At 40.0% G+C, this 22,263-nt stretch overlaps 1 protein-coding gene across 2 annotated transcripts in view; it reads right to left on the bottom strand.

Moving 5' to 3' along the window:
* LOC140748050 (T-box transcription factor TBX20) overlaps nt 1-21,977 on the bottom strand; it is a 61,213-nt gene extending 39,236 nt beyond the window's left edge. For both annotated transcript variants that reach the window (XM_073080744.1, XM_073080745.1), the window contains exons 1-2: nt 21,356-21,977; nt 7,548-7,830 (exon numbers count right to left, since the gene is read on the bottom strand). In XM_073080744.1, the coding sequence (XP_072936845.1) occupies nt 7,548-7,830; nt 21,356-21,593 (521 nt within the window). In that variant the 5' untranslated portion in view covers nt 21,594-21,977. The remainder of the gene's footprint in view (nt 1-7,547; nt 7,831-21,355) is intronic.
* Between the last annotated feature and the right edge of the window lie 286 nt (nt 21,978-22,263).

The following is a 22,263-nucleotide window of genomic DNA, read 5'->3' as shown; positions in this document are numbered from 1 at the left end:
GTTTGTAGGATGTGGTAAGATTGAAGTGTACGTGTCAAGTTAGTCCTCGGTGATAGCGATGCGTTTCAACTTTATTTGAGAACATTGTTATAATCATTTCTTTGAAAATATCTACAGACACTTTAACTCCCATTTTAAATCCAGGTTTACTCTACATTTACTGATCAAAAATTTAATTATGCAATATAGGATGCAATAAATGTAAATTGCTAAATACTAGTGAAACATTTCTCCGATTCCTTTTTTGTTGGCGAAGATTAAACTACATATAGTATGTTTTTTGCATTGTATTTCACGTTATTCTTGCCTTTTTCACTAACCATCAAAAATGGGCTACCGTAGAGCCAAACTTCACAAAGTTTACAGAAGTGCAGCGAACGTAAAACCGCTAGCATCCACGTTACAGGTTAACAAACACAATACAAGTTTGCTCGGCGGACACATTTGCAATAGTTCGATAAATTGCACCGGACTTGTACTGGGAATTGAACTCGCGATCTATGCAGGTCGCAACGGAATAGATGCACTAATATATAACATATCTACATATCGATATATTCTAACGGTAGATACACGGAAACATATCGTTATATATCACTGTAGTATCTGTTATTTTTTATTTCTTTAAAAATATTTTATAACACTTCCGTCCAAAATAATTTATAACATCAAAGCGTTGGCGCAATTAACGTCTCTAGGATGCGACGTTAATCATCAATTCATCAGATGAAAACAATATCGTTTTGTTTCAGTTACAAAAGCCGAATATTTACGGGCGAGTAAACGCTCATAATCATTTATCATATATTTGTAGGAACATATGTTTATGGTTTATAGTGGTGAGAACTAAATCAAAGAGCGCGGTGCCTGCCAAGTCCGTGATTACAAGCAGCGTTGCCAACTGTACGAGAATTCTCCTACAAATATGAGATTTGTGGACTTTGTGGATTGAAGGTGGTAGAACCCTTTTGTGGTTCGACCCCGACGGTACCACCGCCACACCTTCTACATAATAACAGCAGTGTTAAGTGCTGCTACGTTATGTTTTGAAGGGTGTGATAAGGGAGAAATACTTTTCCGAAGCATTCCAACTTAGTCCTCAGGGGAAGCGACGCATCTGTAGTCGACCTCAGGTAGGAATATTTACTCTTATATGGGGTTGATTACAAATGTCCATGGCCGGCAGTAGCCACTTACCATCAGGTGGACTGCATTCGCGTCTGCTACTCCTATATTGTATTAAAAAAAAAAACTTTCGTACGAGTTAAGAGGACACTTCAGTCGCGTACAAATTTGCACAAAATTTTGACGTTAAAGAAAATTGTATTGATTTCAATAGGAATTAACTGAATTTTGAAGACAAATATGGATTTCCGTTTAAGTATTCGGTCCTGGTGATATTATATACGAGACACGAGTACCTACATTTCACAGATTGTTTCATCCTGGCGACCTTTCTTCTTTTATTTAGCTGATAAATACACATTTCAGACATTCTTCGCCTATATACCATCTTTTCGGGAGCGTACGAGGTTTTATCAAAATACGAGATTTTATCTGTTTTTGTACGAGAAAATGTCTACAGTTGGCAACCCTGATTACAAATTGGCAACGCTAGCGGCTGAAAACATCTTCACCACGCTTCGCTGCCGATCGACGATAGATTCTAATATGAAAACATGTTAATTTAAATCTATTAAGACTCGTTTACAATCGAGCTACATTAACGGATACGAAGAAAAGACAGAGTACATGATTTACGACTCCGATCCATTATAGCAAAAACATTATGCGACTTAGAATTATATTTTTTGTCACGATAACCATCGATTTTCAAATGCAAATAGTAATTCGTGCCGCTTACAAAGCTGCTCTGAAATTATAAGGTACGAGCTGAGTCTAGCGGTTTCCCCGCATTAAAAAGTGTGAATCAATAAAGTAATAAATTTTCATTTCATTTTCATGGTATTTTTTTGCTCAGAGCCCTAGTTCATTTTCTAAAATAAACGTAGCCTATTATGTTATGCTTTATAACTACAGTGAAAGTTCCGTCAAATACATTTCAGGCATTTCATAGATAAGCAGGACCAGAACAGATAGACAGCCAAAAAGCTAAATATTTTTTTGTTATAAGTTCTATATAAACTTATATACATTTAGTAAAAAGTCGTTATTGAAACATTACAAATAGACACACATAATATATTTGTATACACATTTTGTCAATAAATATCATAAACATTCAACTGCCCGCTCGTAAACGCTGCTGAATTCGAAACGGATACCCGACAACCATCAAAATATTTGCAGAGCGGATGAAAAATGGTCCCCCGTTAAATAAACTAAGTTGCACACAAAGACAGGTTTAAAGTACGGCTTACGTTAGCTACGCGATTAGCATGGCAACTAGCGACCGACAGACAGACATATTTACATTATTCTATTAAGCCTGTTACGATAATCTCCGGGGGTGAATGCAGCTAATGTGCGCGCATCTAACGACGCTGTTTCTCATCTCCCCTTTTTGATAGGTATGCATATTATATTCGCCTGTCGGTTGTGACAAGGTTGGAATAATATATTTGTAAGTGACCAAGTTGATGCCATAAAGGGAAATATTTGACGACTTGCGTGAAGCAAGGGGTTGCCATACCGGGTTTGATCGTGGTTACGATGAATTTTATTCGTATTTTTGTGTTTGTGTTTGAGTGTGTGTCCATTACATCTAACATATACAAAAAATCCTATCGTAAAATACATAGTATTATCATTTACTTACTTATTGCTAAGTTTAAAATTATCCAGCGTAAAGTAAAACAATCGAATATAACAAAAACCGTCGAATCAACAAAACACCTGACTCCGCATTACGCACTCGTGACAATTCGGCAGATCTCAGTGGAGCAATTCAATTACATTGAAAGATCCCTCATAAGCGAATCGTTTTTCCGAGTCATTAATTTTTTCGAACGACACGGGGCTCGGCGTGATATGGCAGGGTGGGTCCAGGCGCGCGGCTATCTCGCGAGATAATGCTGATTTATGCGGGCGGGCGACGGTCGCGATTCGTCGCGCATCGTCGCAGCGACATGCGATGTCGCGACCGACGCCTCGTCGCCTCCTGTTTGCTGTGTCGCGCCCCGCGTTCATTTGTGACGGTTAGTTGGCGAGATTTATGCTAATCGACGAGGCCGACGCTTATCCTGTAAGGCCGCGTGACGGCGTAACGTCCCCCAGTTGTCCGTGTGTAAACGACCTAATTTTTTTCACATACCGAAACGGAATGAAGATAATTTGAAAAAGATATAACATGAACGAATTACGGTTTTAGAATTTGGTGCCTAATTTTTTAAAACGTGTAGGAACGAGCCTGATAGCATAGTATCTCCTATTATATTTTCGATACGACTTATTAAGAATCGGCACATCATTAAACATGCACGATGATTGTTCTGGGCTACTAAGTTCGGATATAAATACGAGTGGAATATATTTCCAGATGTCGTATTTTATGGTGCATGGAATAAAAAACCGAATGCCCGAGGCGTCGTTAACTCGAGAACATTATAAGAATAAATAAGTGAGGTATTAATACTGGTTTATAGCGCGTGAAAGAACCCTCATTGTTTTGGCCTGCACTTGGCCTTTGTTCCAATTTATTTGTTTAAGGTAACGGAAATAACATTAAATATTTCACAGTAAAACTATAAAAGCTCTCACCACTCTCGGTTTTACTAACAATAGCTATGTGGAACTTAATTGTGATAATTGCTCCTAAATAAGAGTAAATTAATTGTAATACCTACTACTAATATAGTCAATTCCTCGTCCACTTTGACGCCTGAAATTGTCCGTAATTGTTCGAATTTAAAGATTTTAATCCGTAATTCCGAAACTTTACCGAAACTTGTATACCTACATCCTTACTAATATTATAAATCCGAAAGTAACTCTGTCTGTCTGTCTGTCTGTCTGGTTGTCTGTTCTTCACGCCTAAACCACTGAACCGATTTTAATGAAATTTTGTACAAAGATAGTCTGAGACCCGAGAAAGGACATAGGATAGTTTTTATTCCGGAAATCCCACGGGAACTAGGGATGGCAATCTAAGATCGATTAATAGGAGAATCGATCTTTTGGACCAAAACAATCGATTATTTTATTGATATTAGTAAGGATTGAATCGTAAACTATGCATTTGATCAGGTGATGATTTTTAGCAAAGTTGTTCTCCATGTGCCCACGAAGGTTCCAGAGTCGGTACGACCAATTTTCGCCAGATGACGCCACTGTCGTTCCAACGAAGGTATGAATTTTCAGTTTTATGTATGTTAGTATGTCATATTATTTTCTTTTAAACGCGGGCGAAGCCGCGGGCAAAAACTAGTAATATATATTTTTTTAAATAGTACCTTGGTGCAAGTCTAACACACCAACAGATGACATTTTTTTTTCCAAAACTTCTTAATATGGCATGAAAACCTACTTTAAAATTTAGAACTTGAGTGTAGCATACTAAGCTTATTTATTGTCATTTTAATATCAATGAAAATGTTAATACATAATACCCTAAAATCTTATACAATATCGCTATACATAGGAAGGTACAGTCTGTTACGCATAAATACCAATAGGCGTTCCTTCAGTATTTAGGCTGTTGATATCGATAAGTGCGGCTCTTATCAAATGATTGCGTTACCGGATTTGTCACGATCAACGGACTATCGCGTTGATTTACGTTACCGACGATAACGTCACGGCTACAACGTTGCGATAACGTTAACGTTCTCGGCCTACCTAGTCCTCAGAGTAATTATAAATAGAGCGAGTGTGCTCGGGTACGAACAGTAGGCAGGTGAGAACACCTTTGTTATGCGCGGTGTGGGATGACCTATTATAATTCAAGTTCAAGTTGAAAGAGTTGGTTTATTTAGTTGTTTGAATATTAGATAACATCCCTCAACCAAGTGGTTTGATGATCTGAAGTGGGATGGTGGGAAATCGTTGGATGCAGATGGCGAAGGAACGATCAGATTGGTGCATATTACGGGAAGCCTATGCCCCCCAGTTGTGGACTTCCAAAGGCTGATAGATAGATGAATAGTAAATATCGTAATTTTAGCAAAATGTGTTAGGAATGCTATGGGTATGTTACAATTAACAACAAAGCTTTAAAAAGCTAGAGCACGTCTGCCACCAATTCATACTACGGCGTTGTGTTGGCGGTATAAACGTAGTCTATACTAATTATTACTCTGAGCTAGCTATTACAGGTACAAATTACTTCAGCGCTCTTTGAAATTTGCACGCAACTTGTCATTGTCAGCGAGCTGGGTTCTCTTCCTTGTGAGAGCACGATTTGATTTAGAATTTAAAGACGTAAGTGGGTTTTTTGTAATCTAGTTAATAACCATACACGCTTAATAAAACCGTAAAAAATACGTTAAAGGTATAAATAAACAGGAGTGGCTTGGTTGAATTAATTTAATTTTAAGTATAGTATAGTTCATTTAATTTTAAGTTTAATAGATCTTGTGATAAGAAAAAGGAGTGACAAGTGCCCTACGTTTGAGCCATAAAGACCTCCATCGCGTCTAATATAAATTAACGGAAATGGCAACAACCTCTATATTAAGTAAAAAAAAGAGAGATGTTCCCATTAAACTACCAAAATCAACATGAATAATTTTCATTTAGGTACCTGTAGAGTTTGAGTCTAGTTTTAACCAATAACTACTCGTACTTGCGTAACTACTTACAATGATAATAATTTGAATCGATTTGTAAGTAATTAAACTTTATCCTATAACTTTAGTTAATACTTAGGGCAAAATGGTATAGGACCACGTTTATCTTCTTAACAACATTATAATAATATTTTCTGGTTTCACACTTTCTAAACTGCATTTTTTTCGTAGTCGGGTTTTAGATTGTAAACTATTTTTTTGGGCTATAAATTTTCATTAGGTCAATCAATGTACCAATCATACCTATAAGCGATATATTTGGAAAAATCATCGGTAGCATTTCATGCGGTAGGTAGTGTCGCGGCGGTCCATTGTTCGGTGAGGCGCGACCGCCACGCCTCGCTCCGACGACCGTACCACCTACCTTATCGGACGTTGATCACCAACAATTGTTCGATTACCACCGTGAATCAGTACTACCTAATCGATCGGTTTGATTACCAAAGTTTATGGCCAGCGTCGAGTTACGTTAGGTGAGGTTGGGATTTGATTGGATAATTGTTGTAAATGTTTAAGCTGTTTCTTGGTAAATATTTGGGTAGTTGCGTTTACGGGTTAAGTTTTTAACGTTGAAGATGTTGTTAAAATAGAGTTATTCTAGATAATTTACTTTAAGTCTTTAAATTTTATTCTAATAATTAGCTGACCCGGCAAACGTTGTGTTGCTATATAAATAAAAAAAATGTTAAAGATGAACAACCCTTATCACTTAGGGGTATGAAAAAGTAGGGGTAGAGAATTCTCAGACCTACTGAATATGCATATAAAATCTGGTGAAAATCGGTAAACCCGTTTTGGAGGAGTACTGTAACTAACAATGTGACACGAGAATTTTATATACAAGATTACGATAACTTAGTAACGTAACGTAGTGCTCTAGTATTAAATACTAGAGCACTACGTTACGTTAGTGGTTTACTAATTGATATGTTTTTGTTGTATAGTAGGTAAGTGCAAAGTTGTGTTAGATAATCCACAAAGAAGTAATACTGATTTAAATTTACAACCTTATGCTCTTAGGAATCTTAACATTGAATTTTAAAAATATATTTTTATGCACGTATGCTCTTTGCGGTGCTAGATATAACCAGTAGGTAAATAAATGGACTTACGTAATATTTAGGTAAATCACATAATATTGTTGTTTTAAATAGATTGTCAGATAAAATTAGATTCGTAGACATATTTACACGTATAACACTTGATGAACGAATAAGTAATTTTAATGCTAAGACAAGTAATTTAATAATTGTAATAGCATTTTAATTAAATGGGTTTTACTAGCAGCTCATATTTAAATATTATTATAAGTTTGAGCCGCTCTCATTTTAATTGCGGTCGGGTTAATAAGATTGCTAATATTGATTTAATATTCAATGAGTTATATGACCGGCCGTATATTTCGTGTACCTACGTGAAGTCTCTTGTTAGTACAATTACTTAATTACTCATATTCCAAGTAGATTCATAGAGTTCGTAGTTTTTGATAAACAAAAATAAGGCAGTAATTTTCTTTCTTTCCGAATAAAAATATTTTTTCGTATCTAATTTCATGAAAACATTTATCTACCAAACTTATGTTGTAAGTATATTGTTCTTATACAATTCCAATCAAAACCTTGTACATACTAGTTGTAACGTCACTAATATGTACATATCCTACGCACGTACAGGGCATAGTTATTGCCAAGTAACCTTATATTTTTACATTCGAAAATAACTTTATTGCGCTTTTTCTTCATGTCTCGACTTAAACCTGTTCTATATCTAATACCTAATTATAATACATATCCAACTTACCTCCCAGTCTTAGTGATGATCATTTCCGTGCCGAGTTCGTTGAACTTGTCCCACAGTTCCTTCGTCTCCAGGTGGCATTGGATGTGCCTCATCTCCTCGCTGGACCAGCGCTCCGCGAGCTGTGGGTTCCGGGGCGGTGGAGAGAGGGCTCGTGCGGCTGCGGTGCCACTCGCTGACCCTGCTTCTGATGTGGAGGAGACGTCGACAGGGGAGTCCCGCTCATACTCCGCCAGAGGTGGTGACGGCGACCCAGAGGCTGATGCCGTCGCGTCTACGAATTTTTCTGTAAAATTGTTTTGGTTGACTGTAATTTTGTTGAACCAAATTTAAGTAGGATACTAAAAGTTACAACTAACGTACAATTGTTTATCGTTTTATAATTACATCAAATTTAACAAACAGTACATACATATATGTTTACTTTTTATTTTATTCAGAATAAATAGTTATATATCTACTCGGCACCTATAATAATATCAAAGAACGGCACATTACATAAATAAATATTTATTAGTCATAATAATTTGCTGTAAGTGATCATTTCATTTTATTTTTATTGACAAATCTAAATGTGATTGGTACAATAAATAAATTATGAAAATGTAAATTATTTTTATAATTAGTATGTTAAACATTTTTATATTGACACAAACTATTAGCCATTTTTAGTAAAACATCAGACATCTAAATTATTAATTAATATCACGTTAATTTTCGCATAATATTATCTTTATGTCGAAATCATTAGGTTCTTTGTATTTTATGACATCAATTTAATTCATAAATTAAGATGTTTTTCTTTAAATATTAATATTTATGGCTACATATTTATTCTGATGTTTTTGTATGTGAAACGTGTCTAGCCACCCTGCGGTTTGTGTAGGTTATAATGATCGACAAAGTTTAGCAACGCCCGGTGACCGCTAGTGACATAGTGGCGAAGGTTTAAAAGGTAGTAGAACCCTCTGTGGTTCGATTCCGGCGGAACTATGATCACACCGATTGCTGCCTAATACAGCAGTGCGCTGCTATGTTCTGCTTTAAGGGTGTTGCTGATGCGACATGGAATGATTTCCACCACCTTTAAATTGCTTTGCTGAATTGCTATGCTCCAGTATTTTTTTAATTATGGGCAGCCCGTATTAAGTATTAGAACAAAAAAAAACCGAAGCCATATTTTTCATCGTTTACGAGGTATTTAAGTAGCTAATAATCTTTACCTACAATCTACAAGTACCACATGTCATTTTCATACTAAACTTTACTTTCAATATAAAAGTGACAGAAACGCTAATATTTCTAACTGCCTCTATCTAAAATCATTCATATTTCACAACATAATCATAACAAGAAATAAATGTATCGACGACAACTTTCATAAATAATTTAAACAAATTCTCGTGGGAATGAACATAATAATATATTTTCAACACTTTCCCAGCAAATGTTGCAAGCTGAGTATTCATAAATTAAAAATAAAATAATATTAACTAACTGATTCGAAAAACTGTGTGCATAATGACTAAAGTTGATTTCGATTGTACTGTTGATGGCAATAGCAATTTAAATATATAAAAGGACGTAAAAAAGAAAGAAAGATGGAAGAAAAGAACAATAGATAAACTCTCTTTAACGGGTATATATTTGGATCTGCCTATGGAACCTGAGTGGTCGTAGAACTAATGTAGTTCGCCCATGATTGTGTAGTTCGGTGAAAGAGTGTGGATGGTGGTTTTTGAAGGTGGCAACGCCACCTACGACCTTCAAAAGGTACCCAGTGCCGTGGGAGCGACACAGGGTTATGTGGGACTCTTACCGCTCTAAACAACCCTTTTGAAGGGTTTGCTAAGGGAGACAGACTTTTCCGAGGCGTTCCAGCTTAGTCCTCTGTGGTAGCGGCGCATCTGTGGCCGACCTCAGCTAGGAATATCTAATCCTTTCTGGGGTTGATTACAGATGTCCATGGGCGGCAGTAGCCACTTACCATCAGGTGGACTGCATGCTCGTCTGCTACTCTTATATTATAAAAAGGTGCCTACAATGATTTGAACAGACAGCATTCTGTTTCGTTTTAAACCGTAGTAATTATTCATTACTAGACTGAATAATTTATTTTAACTGAAATATAAATGTAAAATTAAAGACGATGTCCAACGGTGGTCACATTATTCCACGTGACAATTTTGCAATTTCTAAACAGTTGACATATTGATTATAATTTTCCTATGCAGTGACACATGTGGTATTTTAACTAAGTTCTCATGTGAAACAACACAACTGTAGCAATCCTTTGTAATTATTTTACATACTAAAGGAATGTATGCTTACTATAATTAGGTAGTTTGTACCTTACTTAAGTATTTCATTGATTAACCTATAGTAAGTAGTAAGTAGTAGAAAAAAAGTAGTAAGCTACCGAGTTTAAATAACATCATTTTATTATTATTATTTATTATTATTATCACTTCTTATTTTAGGCTCGGCATTACGCATCCGGTATATTGGCATTCACGGGCCTAGGCCAAGTGAGTGCCACTTACATCTAATTATTAGTAGATTTATTCACACTATGAATAAAAATCGCTAAAGTTCAAAATTTCTAAAATTATTAAATTAACAAAAAAAGCAAACAATAAATGTAATTAATGTATAATTTCTAGTTGGTGGAATCGAACCCGAGACACGGCGCTACTACCTGGCTTCATTTATTGTTTTACGTGTATTTATAATTGTATCCAATAATTAAAATCATCGACAAATTAAAAGTACTACTCATAAATCGAGTAATAATTATTAAGCATCTAATTTCAATGAAATATCTACAACAAGCTTCTAAAAGCTTCTAAAAGCAAGTTTTATTCAAAGTGTCAGATGGTTTGTGTGCATAGGTTTTTTGCAATATGTTAAATATAAGTATTATTTAACTATCTTCTTTTTATTAAAATGTCCACCTAAATTCTACATATTGATAATATTATAAAAAGTATTTTATTTATAAGGATACAAAATTTAAATTTAAATAACACAATATTTTAGGTAAGTAGACATTTACCTATCTTTATATTTATATTTCTTATGTGCGTGTGTATGTCACTGAACTCCTCCTAAACGACTGGATTGATTTTGATGAAATTTGTTGTGTGTGTTCAAGGGGACTTGAGAATGGTTTAGATTCACAATTTAGTCCGTGGGAAAAGGTTTTTTAATTAATTTTTAATTCGTAAGTATTTGTTGATTTTGGAATGTTTCACATTGGATTCGACAGACTTCGCTACCACCGCAGTTTCAAATATTCTATCTATTTTTCAAACCCGTAAGTGATAAGGATTGTTCACCCTTAACATTTTGTTTTATTTATATGGCAACACAACTTTTGCCGGGTCAGCTAGTATCTTATATTATTGAATTTGGACAAATTCTAGTAGGCAAAAAATGTTGAATTCCGATCTTAAATAGGTAAACAAATTGATTATTAAGTAATAACAAGTATTACTAGAAGACGTGAAACAAACTAAGATAAAACTTACATCACACATCAATAATATAATATAAAGTAATTATCACCTATAAGATATATTTATTATTAGGTATTATATGAATAGAACATACCTAAGTATATATATCGTTTATATGCTGCACATTATGCACATATACTTTTTTTTTATAATATAAGAGTAGCAGACGAGCATGCAGTCCACCTGATGGTAAGTGGCTATTGCCGCCCATGGACATTTGTAATCAACCCCAGGATAGGATTAGATATTCCTACCTGAGGTCGGCCACAGATGCGCCGCTACCCCTGAGGACTAAGCTGGAACGCCTCGGAAAAGTCTGTCTCCCTTACCACACCCTTCAAACCGGAACACAGCAGCGCCTAATAACACTGCTGTTATTAGGTAGAAATAGGTGTGGCGGTGGTGCCGCCGGAGTCGGAAGTCGGTGATTGATTAGCAATCAACCAGTCTGATTAATAAAATCACCCCGAAGTCAAAGCGCGCTTGAATAATCCATTGGCGGTAACCATCATAACTTAACTTTCCGTGACATAGCTTAACTTTCTATATCAGCCCTACATAAGCCTCGGAGTTACAAATACTTCATAAAACTTAGTACATAATAAACATACATATGGCAGTAGTAAAATCCTAGTGATTGTAAGTTTTGTTTCTCAATATCGATACCCGTGGTTCGAATCCCAGACACAAACCTCTAACATTTCCAAGTTAAATGTGTAATCATCATCATCATTAACAACCCATTACTGTCCCACTGCTGGGCACGGGTCTCCTCTCATGTGAGAAGATTAGGCCATAGTCCACCGCGCTGGCCAAGTGCGTATTGGTTGACTGCACATACCTTTGAGATTCATTTTTTTTCTTTAAATCTCGCAGGTTTCCTCACGATGTTTTCCTTCACCGCTTAGCAAGTAATAATTAATTTCTTATACGCACATAACTTTGAAAAATTAGAGGCGTGCCTGGGATTTGAACCTCGGAACCCTCGATCGAGAGGCCGAGTTTCTAACCACTAGGCTATCGCTGCCACTAGGCTATAAATGCGAAGAAACCTGCACGTCTGATTTAAAAAAAATATCAAATGTGTATAAAGTATTTCAATTTGGTCAGCCCCGTAAACCATGGTCTAAATCCTCTCACTCAGACAGCAGAAACATGCCCAGCAAGACAATAATGTAACGAAGAAACATACATACATAACGTTTATATATACAACATCTAATCACTCGATAGCACACTAATTAAACCGCTGGCAGTAATTACCGCCTCGGTTTAAATTCGTTTGCCAAGTTTAATAAATTGACACCTTATTTTTCATCACCCCAACATTGACACTTTAACAGGTCGCATTCTAGTAGGGCAGTATTCGAATTATCTAGCTAGCTTTAGCCCAGTGGTTTGGCTAGCAAAAATAGATTTGTTTTGTCCGTTGTGCTATTGTTTACGCTACTGTCCCACTGCTGGGCTCGGGTCTCCTCGTGAGCGGTGTTCCAAGTGCGGTAGAGTTATCTTATATTAGGTTTTTTTATAGTAATTTGTACACTCTGCGTTTGAACGCCAGACCGAGCAGCCCCGCCTGCTCGCGCTCTAGTGTTTCCTAACCCAGAATTTTCTCTGGCCTTTCGGCCGGTTCTCGCCTACTCGATATTATCGATAGCGGTCCGTGCTTTGTTTATTGCCAATTTATTGGGAATAAACAAAACTCACGTCCCGACGCGTTTGAGTTGGTGGATACCTAACGGTGCCAACGAAACCAGCTAGCGTTGACCCGGTGCGCTTCTCAGACCTCTCGGCCTGAGAGAAACCGGCAGACCCGATCCCACTGCACTTGGGCTATCCCAAGGGTGACGGTAGCAGTTACTTTCCCTTAGGGGTAATTGCATTTCCCTCCCCCTCCCCGTTAGCTCCCTGCCTCGGCAGGGAGGCATCCCAGGTTACCATGGCCTACATGGTAACAGATAGGTTTTTCGAGGCTCTGTCCTCCCTCTTGAGCAAGGAGCTCAATCGCCCATTTGACTCAGTCAAACTCCGCTCCCTTTGCGAGCCCTTGAAATCCGTAACGGATCCCCTGTCCGTTACTGATTCACCCGCATCCCCTGATGCCACCCCGAGACACGAGATGGACTTCGATGCCATCTCGCTCAAACGCCCCGCCTCCTCCGACGAATCGTCGGAGCACACCCTCATCACCGCCCCCTCCTCCGACGACGACCAGGGTTTCACCCCTGTCAAGTCGAGGAAGACCAAGAAACGACCGGTGAAACGCGTCGCTAAGGCGACAAGTGAAACCTCTTCCGAGGCCTCTTTCGAAGCCACCCCAGCCCCAGCGGCCCCCGCTCTGGCCCCCGTGCCAAAAGCCTCCACTCTGGCCCCCGTGCCAAAAACCTCCACCGAGCCCCAGAGCTCAACCCCCGCGGCTAAGCCCGCCAAGCCAGCCACGCGCTGCGAACCAGCACTTGCCAAGTGCAAACCGCCCCCACACATTTTCTTCAGAGATAAGTCGAAATGGTCCGACTTCTCTAAAACCCTAGTGGAAAAACAGATCCACTACACCAAGGCACGTAACCTTCGCGACTCTATTCGCGTTTCATGCCCCACCACCGAGGACTTCAAGAGCCTCATTAGGCTCCTAACTCACCTTCAACTCCCGTACCACACGTACGCTTTAGAAGAGGACCGCAAAATCAAAGCGGTCCTTAGGGGTCTCCCCTACGAGCTTCCCACCGACGAAATCCAAACGGATCTAGTCAACCAAGGGTTCCCCGTGGAAGGTGTACACAAGTTGTACAACCGCAACGGGGTCAAATACCCTCTAGCCCTGGCCATTCTAGCCAAGACCCCGTCCTCCAAGGACATTTTCAAGGAGAAGGAGCTCACAATCTGTGGCCTTTCTGAGATCAAGGTGGAACCACCTAACAAGCGTGGCTACCCTGCCCAGTGCCACCGCTGCCAGCTTTACGGCCATGCAGCGGCGAACTGCACTGCCCCCCCAAGGTGCGTCAAGTGCCTAGAACCCCACGCCACACGTGAGTGCAAGAGAACTCGTGAAGACGAGTCCCCTCCTGCCTGCGTGCTATGCACCACTTCAGGGCACCCGGCTAACTACCGTGGCTGCCCTAAAGCCCCCCGTCCCGCTCAAAAGAAGGTTGCTAAAAAGCAGCCCTCGAAAGCAGGCCCACCTCCGGTCAATTCGACCAATTTCCCGCGGCTAGGGGCCTCCAAAACCCCAACCGCTCCCATGAGTTGGAGGAAAGTCGCACCCGCGACCGCCCCACCAACCCCGGCCCCTAAGGCCACTCCCACTCCCCGTCCCACCCAAGACGCATCGGTAAGGGAACATATCATGTTCCTTAAGGACTGCGTTAAGGGCGTGAACCTCGACGAGATCATACTCGTCTCGCAAAAGATGCGTAACGCCAGCCAGGCGGAGCGCATCGCAATCTACTCTGAACACTTAGCGTTGTTCAAGTCCATTCAATGAGTAACGTTCATACTCAACCCCTTCATCCCGGTCGTCAAAAACCTAAAGGCGTCTCGCTTATCTCCTTCAATGCACGAGGTCTCAAGCCTTGCATTCCCGAACTCAAAGAGTTCGTCCGCAACAGGGATATCGACCTGTTGCTTGTTCAGGAAACTTTCCTCAAGCCCTCCCTTAAAGGCGTAAGTCTCCCCTCTTACGCGCTTGTACGTAATGACAGAGCCGACGACCGTCGTGGCGGAGGCACTGCCATCTACTACAAGAGATCCTTCCATTGCACCCCTCTGGAAACACCCAAGCTCACCAATATGGAAGCCACCATATGCAAATTAGGCATGACAGGACACCCGTCCCTGATCATAGCCTCAATTTACCTCCCCGCCAATAAAGCCCCTCTCCGAAGCGACTTGGAGGCCCTCCTCTCGCTCGGAGACTCTGTCGTACTATTTGGAGATTTCAATTGCAAACATACCGTTTGGAACAGTCGTCTGACTAACACCAACGGTAAGAAACTCTTAACCATTTCCCGCGCACTGGACTTTGATATCTTCTCTCCAACAGCGCCAACCCACTACCCCGATCGGGAAGACCAAGAACCCGACGTGCTGGATTTCGCCCTCCTTAAAGGCGTCGCGCTCAATACAAGAGCGATCGAAACACTGGACGATCTGGGCTCAGACCATCGTCCAGTCTCTCTACAGTTAGGTCCCTATGATCCAACCCCCCATACCTCCTCGAAAACCTTCACTAATTGGGAAGGGTACGAGAAATCTCTCACCTCGGCCATAGAGGCCCCCGATTCACCGTATACTATTCCCCCAGACTACCTTGTTAGCTCGGAGAAAATAGACAGTACGGTGAACTCACTCACCCAGCTAGTTCAGACTTCGCTTCATGACAACGCGAAGGTGGTAGAGGTCCCGAACCGCAAACTACCTCGCGAGGTCAGGAAGCTAATCCAAACTAAAAACGCAGCCCTCAGATGGGCCGCCAAGTATCCCACCCCTGTCCTTAGGAGGCGCGCTAACGCCCTCCAAAGGAAAGTCAGATCCCGGCTAGCCGAAATGAGGGACTCCAACTGGAACTCTCTCATGGAGGATATCCAACCTTCTCATAAGGCATTCTACAAAGTCGCTAGACGATTTCGTACCGAAGCCTTCTCAAGCACTCCCCCTCTCACGCGTCCCGACGGCAGCATAGCCTTCGAAGACGCTGAGAAGGCCGAATGCTTCGCAGATAGCATCGCTGCGCAGTGCTCCCCCAGCACTCAACCGTGCGACCCTATGCACATCCACAAGGTGGAGGAGGAGGTCCTTAAAAAGATCTCTCTCCCTGTCACCTCTGCTCCCATTAAAATCACTACAGACGAGGTCCGGACCGTCATCCGCGGTTTGAAACCTCGTAAAGCCCCAGGTCCGGATGGTATCTCCAACCTGGCGCTCAAACACTTCCCCGAGCAGGCACTGACCCTTCTGGTCATTATCTTCAATGCCTGCCTCGATCTCAGCTTCTTTCCAACAGCCTGGAAGACAGCAACAGTTATCGGTATTCCCAAGCCTGGGAAACCGAAACATATTCCCTCCAACCACCGCCCCATTAGCCTCCTCAATGCAATGGGCAAGGTTTTCGAACGGGTGATCCTCGTTCACATAAGAGGGCACCTCTTCCCAATAGATGCTCCCCCACTCATCATTCCTCACCAATTTGGCTTTCGCCTCCAGCACTCGTGCCCCCAACAAGTCCACCGCATTGTCGAGTACATCACAAGCGGGTTTTATCCAAGACGTAACAAGACACTAGCAGTCTTCTTCGACGTCGCCAAGGCTTTTGACAAAGTCTGGCATGGAGGACTGGTATACAAGCTATACCATTCTGGTCTTCCTGATCGCCTAGTCCGCATCGTGGCTTCCTACCTTCAGGACAGAACCTTCCGCTACAGGCACGAAGGTATCCTCTCTCCCCCACGCCCCGTAACAGCCGGAGTCCCTCAAGGCTCAGTGCTCGCTCCTACATTATTCATATCGTACTCCAACGATATTCCTATCCCCAAAAATGGGGTGCAGCTCTCACTCTTCGCCGATGACACCGCCCTTTACATCCAAGGGCAAAAGGAGTCATCTGTCCTCGCCAAACTCCAACGCTCGGTCAACGAGTTAGGAGATTGGTTTAGGAAATGGCGCATCGAAGTCAATGCGGAGAAAAGCTCCGCAATGCGCTTCGACCACAAACGCAGGCGCTTAAACAACCTGCCCTCCGTCAAATTACTTGGGGCCCCCATTCCATGGAGGCCCACAGTAAAATACCTAGGAGTTACCCTTGACCCGGGCCTCACCTTTAGACCCCACGTCTCTAAGGTCACCCATACTGCCCGCTCTTACATGAGCCGCCTCAACGCCATGATTGGCAGACACAGCAAGTTGTCAGCCAGGAATAAGCGAACGCTGTATAAGGTTTGCATTCGACCGGTGTTAACATACGCCTCTCCAGTCTTCGCTCACGCGAATCCCACCATCCTAGACAAACTCCAGGTCATACAAAATCTCTTTTGTCGTCGGGCACTTAATGCCCCCTGGTATGTCAGAAACGCTGACCTCCACCGCGACCTGGAGCTCGCTCCAATACAACAAGTCCTCAGACAATTCTCTGAAGCGTTCTTTGACCGCTCAGAAAACCATTCCAACCCCTTAATCAAGGGTGCAGCGGACTATGCTGCCCCTCTTCCTACCCGTTACAATTGCCGTCGGCCAAGAAATATCTTGACCGACGCTCCTAACAAACTCTCCACCGATGTGGAGAATCTTCTGGCCGCCCACAGGGGCGTACAACTCTCCATAGAGAATCGTCTTCCCGACGATTCTAATCTTATTCATGATACGTTGACACCTTCAGTGTCATCTATCCAGCGGTAGCTCTCTAGGGAGCGCCGCTAGCGCCTCTCGCTCCGCAAACGAGAGGTCGCTATCCGATGTCGGCTGTACGGTCCCCTTGGACGAATGCCTTAAAGGAGTTTTTAGTGGGATGGTCCTCCCTTCAGGAGGACCTTTCAGTCAGCCCCACACGACGCAGGCACCGGCCGTCGCGGCCTGTAAGTGCTTGGACGCATTTTTTGCTCCTCCCTCTCCGTAGAGGGTCAGCCCTTTTTCCACCTACATCTGGGCGCCAAAAAAAAAAAAAAAAAAAAAAGTAATTTGTAGAAGCTCTTTTTATAGAAATCTTCATGAGGTTTTCTTAGATTTTCCTTTGCTCTTAAAGATAGTGATAATTAATTAGGACCCTCAGATTGAACGGCCGATTTCCAATCACTGTTGTCGACTATACATTAAAATAATAATTGATTAATAGAATCTAAAGATTCTTGCCGTATTTGCATTCTATTCTAGTCACTTCTTTCAATAATTTCAGTCATTATCAGCCTTCTAATGGGCACAAGTCTCCAACCAATATGAGTGGATCTAGGTCATTGGGTAGGTCTAATAGTCATTTGAGAACTTTTTGAAAAACTCTGATAGATACATATACGAGTAAATACTATTCTTATAATCTTTACTTTATAGAATGTATAAAAAAATATCTGTGTGACTTAAATGTGTGTGTGTGATTAAATACCAACAGAGTGTTCATGGTTAGAACTTTTGTAATATAAATTTATTATTGTAGTACGAGTATTTGATTTTTATATTGTTGTCGATATTTTTTAATAAATTGAAGTTATTTAGCTATATTTTAACTGTGCATTTTGCACGCAATATCGACAGAAGTGACTTTAGATGTAAATGTCTCCCAGATTAGTATTACGAGTGCTAAGAATTATATTAATTAATATAATTCTTAGCTAGTAATTACTAGCTGACCCTGCAAACGTTGAGTTGCCATATAAATAAAAAAAATGTTAAGGGTGAACAAACCTTATCACTTAGGCGTATGAAAAATAGATAGTAGCCGATTCTCAGAACTACTGAATATGCATATAAAATTTGGTGAAAATCGGTAAATCCGTTTCGGAGGAGTACGGTAACTAACATTGTGACACGAGAATTTAATATATTAATTATGAATGCTTTTGCAAATAAATATCTTGTGCAATGACAAATACTGTTAGAAAAAGTAAATTAACAAAAAAAAAACTTATCTATTATATACTATACTTAAACCTACTCTGGGCAATATTCAATTTTTTGTCGTTTATACGAACTTTCTACACCTACTTGTATTAATTAGGTTAACCTATTTGTTTTAGCCACAAGTAGGTTTGATTGGTTATAATAAAATATGTCTTTATTTCTAATTCGACCAGCGTTTATGAAAATAAACATTACACAAAGTTTGATGACTTTGTGTAATGTTTATTTTCATTATTTACAAACTTCATTTTGCTCTTTTTTTTTTTAAATATACGTGTAGCAGACGAGCATGCAGTCCACCTGATGGTAAGTGGCTACTGCCGCCCATGGACATCTGTAATCAAACCCTGATAGGATTAGATATTCCTACCTGAGGTCGGCCACAGATGCGCCGCTACCCCTGAGGACTAAGTTGGAACGCCTCGGAAAAGTCTGTCTCCCTTACCGCACCCTTCAAACTGGAACACAGCAGCGCCTAACACTGCTGTTATTAGGTAGAAATAGGTGTGGCGGTGGTGCCGCCGGAGTCGAACCACAAAGGGTTCTACCACCTTCATAAGCTCTATCTTTATGCACAAATTATGAATATTTACTCAAAAATCGGATACTTTTTTGGAATCAAAATTAGTTATGCTACTAAACTCCTCTACTTATTCATATAACTCTAATAAAATTCGACTAAGCCGTTTCCAAAAAAATATTTATTGACGGACAGTTTCCAAAACAACGCATAGACGGACATAAACGAACATTTTTTTATAAAATGCTATTAAACATAGAGGTTTTGAATTTACAGCCACCTCAACTTATTTGTTTGACACGCCAAAATTGAATGATCACATGTTATTTTTGAAAACAATACTGTTAGTTTGCTATTCACACGTAAATACCCATCGGAGCCATGAACTTTGCTGGCATTACCGATTACATAATTTGAAATTTAAATAAGTTGTGATGAAAGTATGTTTCTTAATTTATATAACTCTTGTATGCTTTTGTATGAAATTAAAGAGGCGACGAGTATGGTACACCTGGTGTTCAGTGGTCATGGCTACCCGTGGATATATATAATCAACTTCAATTCATTTTTTTCTAAATTTTCTGAACTTAAAATATTATTTTAATTTTTTGTGCGTACAGATTAATAAGGTTTTTTTGAGGTGTGTTGACTGCTAAATCCAAACGATATTACTGTCCATGAGACCTAATACTCTACAATTAATAGCACATTCAAGTACACAGGATTATTTAATTATTGGAATTAGTTTAGAACTGAAATATTTCTTTTTATTTATTTATTAATCTAATATTTATCTCTTTGGTTATTAATTTATTTTATTTTAATACGATGTAATTATAGTGTATATGTTTTTAACCTACTACTTATATACAGTAGGTACATTATTTAGTAGAGTTTAAATTTTATTGTTACTTGACTCTTAGATTCATCTTAATGCGTGTATCAATTTTTAATTTTGGAGTTACAAAATTAAATAAATTAGGCTTGTTTTCTTTATAATCAGACATTTTCCTCTTTTAATTGCTAAGTTACATTTTATGTTAAATATAATACGTAGTTACATATGAAGTCTATTGTGGATTGGATCCTTTTCGTTTAACTATGTCCGATTTAGGTAAGTTGGTTCGTATCATTAAAAAGGTAAAATTATTAAATAACTATTCGAATAATTTAGAATTAAAACAGTTTGTAGAAATATATTTTGACAACATGGACTGTTGTAAAACACAAAAAAGTAACGAATAAAGTGGCATAAATAATAAGAAAAATTGACTAATACCTAATCATCATCAACCCATTATTGCCCCACTGCTGGTCACGGGTCTTCTTACAGAATTAAGCCATAGCTCATTTTGCTGGCCAAGTACATATTGATAGGCTTCACATACCCATGATAATGGTTTTTAAAGTTCTAGTAAACCAGTTTAAAAATAAAACTTAAGAGCCTAAGTGTGAAATGAAGCCATGCAAGGTAGAAGCAGCATCTAAACCATGTTCTCGGGTGAGATAACCGAGATAATCTGATTATAAAGGTGTAAAACAGAATGGCCGCAACTATTATGGTTTTTATAGGAACATTACAAAGATAAACCAACTAATCCTTGAAAAGTAACTGAATGTTAGGGACTCTACATTTAAATTTTTGTAGAAATTTTCGATTGGAGTCTTGAAACACTTATTATGATTTTAATGGGAATATTAAAAAGTTAAATCTACTAATCCTTAAAGAGTAACTGAATATTATAGACTCTACATGACATTAAAGTTTTGTAGAGATTTTTCAATTGGAGTTTTGGGAAAATCTTATGTGACAAAGTTCGAATTTAATGATAATTGATAGGTTGGTTAGGTATATAAATTCAGACTAATGTGCGAACTATTTCATGAAAATGTATTGTTATTTTTTAACTAAAGTTAACATAACTTTGTTATTTTTTGGCTGTTATACATTTAGAAAGTTACGGTATTTAATGATTCTTAAATACCTAATTATTAAGATTTATTTTAGTAGATAGAAGTATTATATCACAATGAAGATTGATGTAGGATTTTATTTAAACCTAGAGTTTCGAGCATAACAAATAAAGCTCTACCATCAACATTGAGTAGCAAAGACACGGCAAAGCTAACAAAGATGACAAAAATGGCAAAGAGTCGTTAAAGATTTCACTTACCTAATGGAGTGAGGGTATCTTCTCTAGGGTCCCTGTGTCGCCTGCGCTCGCGCCGCTCCTGGCGGTCCCTGGCCATGATGGCGGCGATCGAGAAGTCGGTAGCGCAGGGGCGCGCCGAGCACTCCTCCTCCATAGGCCCCTGCCGCTCCCGGCCCTCACCCTGGAGCAGCATCAAGTTGACCGCCTCCGAACCCAGCCTGCGACCTGCCCACACGATGTCACCGTCCGTACATCCCATCGGTCGCACAGAACATAATCTTGCAACTCTTATTTATATCTGTTGCGTCAGCAACTGTGCTCCACTACTGTTGCTTACTTGTCGATTTCAACAAACGAATTCTATTAATGGCAGTCTAACTTAATATTCTCATGGAAATATCCCGTGAAAACAAGAGTTACTAAAGTACTTCGCGGAACTAAAAACTCGAACGAAACGAAAAAAAAACACTACAGAAATACTAGTCCGTTCGAAACGTATTGCGAACGTGCCGAGCAATTTTCAGTTAATTTCAGCGTGTTGTCACCGCGATCGGAAGTTTCGGAATAGCGTGAAACTTTTTACGCGCGCTCGTGCGTCGTAGAGCGGACCGGTGCGGCTCCGCGCTGTCGACTCGACTGAGGCGGCGGCAGGCGGCAACGAGCCACAGGGAGGGGCTTGCATCGCCGCCCTACGCCACCACACTCCGACCACGCACACGACCGCTTTTTTATTACTTCTTTCGTTACGTCCGTCCCGCTCGCGCCGGCCGCGCTCCTCGCGCCCGTCCCTTTCGGCCGGCGAGTTTTTCTCCGCGCGATAACTATTGAAATTCGCTAAATGGCTCACCGCGGCACTGAAAAGGCTCTCGTTAAACGGTGAGCCGATCCTATCGATGTATTTATTCGCGACGACGGGTACCAGCGCTATT

The sequence above is a fragment of the Epargyreus clarus genome, unplaced genomic scaffold (genome assembly GCF_041222505.1).
Source record: "Epargyreus clarus isolate Ecla_fem2 unplaced genomic scaffold, WU_Ecla_fem_2.2 ptg000015l, whole genome shotgun sequence".
Taxonomy (NCBI): Eukaryota; Metazoa; Arthropoda; class Insecta; order Lepidoptera; family Hesperiidae; genus Epargyreus; species Epargyreus clarus.
This window is presented reverse-complemented; position numbering and strand designations above follow the sequence as displayed.